Source organism: Elaeis guineensis, chromosome 6, assembly GCF_000442705.2.
Source record: "Elaeis guineensis isolate ETL-2024a chromosome 6, EG11, whole genome shotgun sequence".
Classification (NCBI taxonomy): domain Eukaryota; kingdom Viridiplantae; phylum Streptophyta; class Magnoliopsida; order Arecales; family Arecaceae; genus Elaeis; species Elaeis guineensis.
This window is the reverse complement of record NC_025998.2, coordinates 124,315,621-124,323,086: the sequence shown is the minus strand read 5'-3', so window position 1 is coordinate 124,323,086 and position 7,466 is coordinate 124,315,621. Positions and strand designations below refer to the sequence as shown.

Sequence of the window (7,466 nt, the reverse complement as noted above, 5' to 3'; positions counted from 1 at the left end):
GAAGCTATTTTCTTTTTTGCTTTGCTTTTTTTGCTTTAAGATTCATTCAGAAAGATTAAAACAATTTAGGTAATTACATCCTATCTCAGACTTTCCAACAATATCCAACTCGATCCATTCTATCTGGTTATAGTTTGGATCCACGGTTCTTTGCGTCGGCTTAGAGTAAATTTTGAGTCAAAAATTAGATGGTAGGCAAGAGCCATAAGCTTTAACCAGCTTTGGGTCATAAAATAAACACTTTTTAAATCTATATTAGGCCATCAATGTAAAATAATTTTATCTATTTCTTGTCAAATATTTTTTACTTTCAATTTTCTGAAGAGCGTTTATTTTGTTTCCCAGCCATCTAGCCTGACTATTAATTAAAAGACTTTAACCGTTTAACAAAATACAGATAGAATCAAATGAAGTTCGACCACCCACTTGGTCAAGCCGCCATGCCCATCATTGATTTATCTCATCCTCACTCGACATAAATGTCTCCTTGCAGGCTGGCCAATGTCCTCATATCCTTGCAACAGTGGATCCAAGGGGGTGCTCCAAATTAATGCTCAAGAAGGTGAGGGAATCATGCTTCGATCAATGGTTGAGATTTGGGTTTGGGTACTTGATTGCATCTCGTTGTAATGGTTTTGCCCTTTCTGCTCATACTTCCTGGCATCGGCAGGAGATGGAAGAAACGACCTGATTGGCTAGTTCTTGCATGGTTTTCTTACTAGTTTTTTCATGGTTTAATGCGGGCAGGATTGGTTGTACCTAGACCTATTTATGGACCAGTCGGGCTGAGCGACCCGATCGGCTCGAGCCCCATTGACCCAGCACTCGGGCCTACCTTCTAGGCTTAAGCCTGCCCTTACTTCGGTTTCGAGCTTTAAGCCTCAAGCTTCTTTACTATTTTCCTAATCCTTTTTTTTTTAAATACTAAAAATACTACACATGAATAATTAAATATGCCAACAACCTACAACTTATTTGCATATTAACTTTTCATATCGGTGGTAATTATCAATGAGCATGCAAATACATCAACATAAATAAATAATGCAAGAAAAAAATCCAAGACAATCCTCTGAGAAATTCGGCAAAATAGCACTATAATTTCAGAAAGAGTGCCTCCTCACAAAGAGCGACGTAGTTACCAGGCCCAAACGATTATTTACCAAAAATACAAAACTCTACAAATTCATAAGGCCATCTACGGAGGTTGACGTCCACCTAGTATCGGAATGTTAAGAAAATTGGTGACATGATGATAAGGAAGCCGGCGATCAAAACCCCAAGGAATAGCAGTTGTAACTATAATGGTCTCAAGATAGCAAAATTTTAATCCCAAGCATGAGCCCAGCCAGTTTACTAACTGCCTTCTTTTCAAGCCCAGCGTGGCCCTCTGGACCTAAAACCTCTGGCCTGGAACCTGGATGGGTTCGTATGAGAATTGAGAGCTGACCGCCGTGGGCAGATACGGGTTGAAGGGCCCAAACGCAACCCAATCCATTTATCCATCCCCTGTTCCAACCCATGCTCAACCGGAAGCGTTGCCACAACCGCCTAGTTTCGATCGTTGACTCGGAGTTGCGGATTGGTTCGACTCCGGCTACAATTGAGAGAGGAGCATTTTCGTAAATCTACAAGCAATGAGCAAAACGGAGCCCTAACCCTAGATTCCTCTCCCTATAAGTAACCGCTCCGCTCTAACTCCTCGCCCCGTCGCACGCTCGTCCCCATCGTCTCCTTCTCCCCCCCTATTCCTGTTCTCTTGTTTGGAATCCGGAGGTCTAATTCGATGGATCTCTCCAATTCCTCCTATCTTGTGATCTCCACTCTTTCCCCACTCCCATATTTTCATCGTTTTTGTTAACTTTTGGGTTTTTTTTTTGAAAGCTGCTGCAAAGTTTAGAGTAGGTATTCTTATTAGCTGAATCGTGTGGCCCAGGGGTTTCTCGGTGATGAGCAAAGAAAATATAGATGACGAGTCCGATTTATCCATTCAAAATACCATGAGGACGAATCGAGGCATTTGTCTGAGAGATAACCCCCCACCCCTCCTCTTGCTTTTAATTGGTTTTTCTTTTCCCAGTGTTTTTAGTAAAAAAAAAATTATTTTAGCCCTTTCGATTGCAATTAAAAATAAGTTTTTTTTAATTGTTTTCTGTTTAATATGTGGGCATAATGATGAATCTATTTTTTCTGAGATTATTTTTCACTGATGAGTGAAATAATCCTCCTACTCATTCTGAATGCCGGTTTCATTTAATTCGAAAGATCGGGAGAAATTTTTTTTTTTAAAATTCTTTAGTTGATTTTGTCATTGATATTTTCTAGTTTTTTTGAAATAATGCTGATATTGGGATCTGGCGTCAATTGGACAATTTGATCCTTTTTTTGATTGCTTTTATCATACACATTTTTATTTTTTAAAATCCAATATTTATACAATTTAATGTGTGAATATTATACAATAAATTTATATTGTATAAATATTGTACAATAAAGATATCTGCTTAATAAACCAGACATTTTTGTTGCTGATAATCTAGTTCTTATTGTTGAATTTTATGCAACTTAATTCCTTTGTTTTGTACATCGTTATATCTGGTTTATAGACAAGCCAAGGATTGATTCTATTGTTTTTATTTTTAAAAAAATTTGAATTTAGTTTTAGTGGTTTTATTTTATTTTATTTTTTTTTTTCGAAGTTGGGGATTTAAGTCGGGAGAGATTTTGATGCAGCGATGATAATAAAGCAAATTTACTCTCTTAACTTACCAATACTTTTGTTGAGGTAGAGACGATGATGCGCCTTCAAGCACTTTTGAGCTACGTCTAACTCTCCCTGTTTTATTTGGAGAATTTTGTAAGATATGTCTGTACCTAAAAATATGAGAAAAATATAACCTGGGTTGTGTTTATATGTGGAAACATATGAGAAAGTTTTTCTATTTCATATACAAACTTTTATATGATGTAGTTTAAAATTTTTATGTTTGTGTAATACAAATATCTGGTTGGTGTCTAGTAATGTTTAAACAAGCCACCATATTGTGTTCAATCCATTATGTTTGTTTAAACACTGACTATAGATATGTTGTATAAATAAATATATTTTGAGACTGTAATAATTAGCTCCCAATGAGTGGGAATGTAATTTTTATTTTAATAACTATTCCACAAAAAGTGTTAAAATATACAATAAGAAAATTTAGGTAAACAAAATGCAACTATTTTATTTGTGTGTCAACATTAGATGTCATAATCCATTAAATGGGATAATCCTAACCATGATTCAAAGTTTGGGACAACAGATTACATTAGTTAAGCTAACGAAATTGATTTGTGCATGTCAAATGAAAAAAGAGAATGTCAAATGGAAAAAGAGAATGTGTTACGACTTGCGTTGACTTATACATTAATAAAGAAAAAATAATTAATTAATTTGTTTTTTTTTTTTTACTTGAAATGATTATAATGATCTAATTTCATCATTGGTTCCTCTGCAAGGGGAAGCAATCTCATCTAACTTGCCATCCAAAGCATAGGTTTAAGTTGGATAGCTCGTGACTCCCTACGTTGCTTCTCACAACCACAACTGCGTCATGTATTTAGGCCAGCTAAAAGCTTTAAACCATATGGGGTTCCTCTCACCAGCTATCAGCTCTATATACTTAAACTAATTTAAATCATTTTAAGTGGCCATTCTTCATGAAGAATGAAGCATGATATCGTGGTCAGTACATATATGTTATATTATGGACATCTGGATCTGTTTACAAGTGATTTTGTTTTGTATCATCCGTGCAGTTTGATTACCGTCCCTCTTATCTATGGTCGTATCTATGGCCGTATTTTAAATTTCTTCTGTAAACCCAAAATTACACGAATGAATAATACATGAAGATCTTTCAATAATGTATTTTGTGATCAGTAAACGGCTACAGGCTTGCCTCAGAATGTTAGAGGGATAAGAATTTATATATTAGGTTGGAGAGAGTTGAATTCTAGAATGGGAACGAGAATTAGTGATTTTCATTTTATTTTAATTTGAGGGCTATCTGTTCATATTCTAATTTTAAAAGAGGAATGAGAATATCCCAATTCTCTCATGTATATAATCTCTATTTTCCTCTAGTATTCAAATATTCTTTCAATTTCAATCATGAACCAAATATTTTGGAGGATATGATCATTTCGATATTCATTCCAATTCATTCTGATTCTAATTTTGATGGTAAACCAAATGCAGCCCTATGATCTTGAGGTTTGAGACTCTTATGACAACTTATTCCATGCGAACCATCTTGTTCTTTGTTTCACGTTTTTGACCCTCCCAACTTCCCCCTAGATAAATAAGAAAGAAAAGAGGGAATATCTTACAAAGCATGCTCTCTCTTTCATCCTAATTGATCATCCCATAATTTTTTTTTTTTTTTTTCACTGTTGCACATTTAGGAAAGCAGAATGCTTGAGAATCTAACATAAAAAGTTCTTGTTTAGCAATTAGATTCTTCCATTGAAAAGTATCCGTTATCGTGACACTCTTCTTTTGTCATTACTAGAATTCTCTCCCAACCTTCCTATCCAGTAACTTATTGCCTCCATCCACTTCATTAAACAATACCCTTATTTTCAAACTCAACACTAGAATCCTTAGCAATTTTTCTTTGTTATTAGTAGTATCTTTGCCAATCTCCTTGCCCAACAATCTTATTTTCTTCTCCCGTCCAATCTCTAAGTTTAGAAATTCTTTAACTTTATCAGTCGAGAAATTCGCAATATTTTCATCACCAGAATCATTTTTTCAAAATATTATAGGTAATTAATTTTGAACTTCGAAAGTTTAGTAGCCCCGTGTTTGCATGTGCAGAATAACTAATACAAGAAATGTTTGCATACAAGTACACATGTAGAAATAAAAATAAAAATTTATAATTGATCATTACTTAATTAAAAATTTTTCAAAATCAAGTTACATGAGGCATTCGACTTAGAATTATAATTTTGAAAAATAAAAAACAATTAAGATAATTATTATGTTACATAAGATCAACTATACAATTATATCATATTCCAATTATTGTATAATTATTATAATAACATTTATAACTCTTATATTGCAATTCATGTTAGAATTGTAGTTTAGAGATCCACTAGATCAAGCGATGGAAGCCTTTTACACTCTACATGCATCCAATATTTTTTGAGAAATATTTTTTCACAAAAAGTGTTAGAGAGGCATTGGATTTGCTAGAAAAAATATTTTTAAGATGTGTCATTAATATTTCACGAACCTTTATGGAATTCTGATGGTTTTTTATCCAAAAAAATGATCCATATTTATAGTGATAATTTAATGGTGATTTTCTCCCAATTTTAGAAAATTTCAATTTTGCATAGAAATACTTATTCTCCAAGATCGATCTACTAGTAGTTAACAATCCTCAACAAAATTCTAAATATTTTCAGATTATAAAATAACCAGAAACTATAAGCTAATAATTTCTTGAGCTATTTTCAGAATTTAGTCATATTAGAAATTCTTCACATATAAATGGTCAAGATTGCTTCCATTAGACTCCTACGTGTTGATAACTTTTGAACCAGAAACTGTTTGCTCTTTTATATATAGTGTAGATATAAATACATAGTAGAATAAGACTATTACTACAATAAAGAGGGTGCAAACTTAGTCATTGGCGCCATACATGGAGGGTTAGGGTGAAAGTTTGTTACTGATGTCAATTTGCCTCCAGTGGTTCAACAAAAAGAAGGCTCAAGAGCCAACATGCCTGAATGATTCTTAAGCAAGAGAGGCATTCCTCTCTTGAAATATCCCATCATCTTCAACAAAAAAACACTCATCTCCTTTGGAAATAATGTGAAACAAGAGCAAAACCAGAAGGGGAACCGTAACGTCAAGTGGTAAAATTATGATGGTGGAATCAACTCCTGCCTCTTAAAAATTGTGACAAACATGATATACCAATTCTCAACATCAATATATTTCAGCTCAGATGGAACACCAGCTAACGCACGCTATGCACAACAAATAAAAATTTCATGTCTGTAATACACATGGATTACCAAAGAGGAGAAGAGAACCAAGTATAGAAGATGGTATGAGAAACTGCTGCAGGTAACGCTCGGTTGTAGCACTTCAGAATTACATATTACTTTCCCAGAGAAACAGGATTACTTAAACGAGGATAATTCTCCATGTAATGAAAAATGATTAACTTTCATACTTGTTTAGGATGGTGCAACAACCATCCATGCAAGTCTTTCAAGTCTAGGATTTTGGTAGATTATACACTTGAAAGAAAGGAAAGTATCATAAGCACATCACTGGTTGAGATAAACATCTCTTCCAGAAAAAGTAGAATCGCCTCTTAATATCACACACAATCATACAGGTGTTCCCGTAGATCAGCAGAATATGACTATCCACCAAAAACTAGCAAAAAAAAATCTTACAAATCGAATGAAATGAATAGCACAAGGAGAACAAAAGGGGGAAATTACATCACCTCAACAACAGGAAATGTTACAACATTGACATGTACATGTATATTACTGTGAAGCAAGAAGTTCTCTCATTTCTACCACTGATGGGATGGTCTCATTTGGGTAAACCTTGGCAACCAGTTGAACAAAGCTTTCATACTTGTCCAAAAACTCTTTCTGCAATGTTAAATGGTAAATGTTAGATGATGACCACAATACTCTCGCACATATTTCCTTGGAAGCATTTGATGCAATATCTTTCCATTTAGTATCCTTCATATTTTCGTTAGATGTGATTAGGGAAGAAGTGATGCATTAGCTGCAGTTTCAGTCCTACCACTGTGACAAGTTGGTTGCAAGATTGCTTAAAGCAGAAGATTCATTATTTATAGCATTTACAAGAAGATAACAAGAAAAACAACCAGAAAGAAATAACCTAAAAGTGTCGCCATATGGCACACAATGTAAATCTCACAGCCATGCCAGCATTCTAAACCCCAGGCCATACCCTTATATATATATATATATATATATATATATTTGATAAATGATGCTGAGAAGAAAGAGATGGGAGTTGGAAGGGTCCAATGACAAATCTGCATGTCCAGAGCCCAACAATAAGGGCCTGTTTGGACACCAGATGAGCTTACCCACAAACAACATTCCCAACTCTTCACGAGCTCCAGGCAGAAGTGGTCCAACTACAGGGCGATCAAAGGGGTCACAGCTTGCTGAAGATGCTTTCGATCCAGATAAAATCCAAATAATATGTTGAGTTAAAATGATGATATATCTTACCTAAAATCTTAGGGATAATGAGCTCCGAGCAAAGGTGGTCTAGACAGGGTGATCAAAGGGATCACAGTTTGCCAAAGATGCTTCTGATCCTGTTAAATTTCAAATAATATGTTGGGCTAAAATGGCGAGATATCTTGTACCTAAAACCTTAAGTATAATGGACTTCA

At 34.6% G+C, this 7,466-nt stretch overlaps 1 protein-coding gene and 2 non-coding genes across 4 annotated transcripts in view; 2 read left to right on the top strand and 1 right to left on the bottom strand.

Annotated features, from left to right (window-relative positions):
* Positions 1-1,941: 1,941 nt before the first annotated feature.
* On the top strand, positions 1,942-2,033 carry LOC114912688 (small nucleolar RNA SNOR75). Its single transcript, XR_003798440.1, has one exon. It is a non-coding gene; the product is annotated as a small nucleolar RNA SNOR75 (small nucleolar RNA).
* A 131-nt stretch (positions 2,034-2,164) lies between these two features.
* LOC114912691 (small nucleolar RNA Z105) lies at positions 2,165-2,240 on the top strand. Its single transcript, XR_003798443.1, has one exon. It is a non-coding gene; the product is annotated as a small nucleolar RNA Z105 (small nucleolar RNA).
* A 3,976-nt stretch (positions 2,241-6,216) lies between these two features.
* The window catches only part of LOC105060031 (exocyst complex component SEC3A), a 43,845-nt gene continuing 42,595 nt past the window's right edge, over positions 6,217-7,466 (bottom strand). For both annotated transcript variants that reach the window (XM_010943605.4, XM_010943604.4), the window contains exon 25: positions 6,217-6,678. In XM_010943605.4, the coding sequence (XP_010941907.1) occupies positions 6,568-6,678 (111 nt within the window). In that variant the 3' untranslated portion in view covers positions 6,217-6,567. The remainder of the gene's footprint in view (positions 6,679-7,466) is intronic.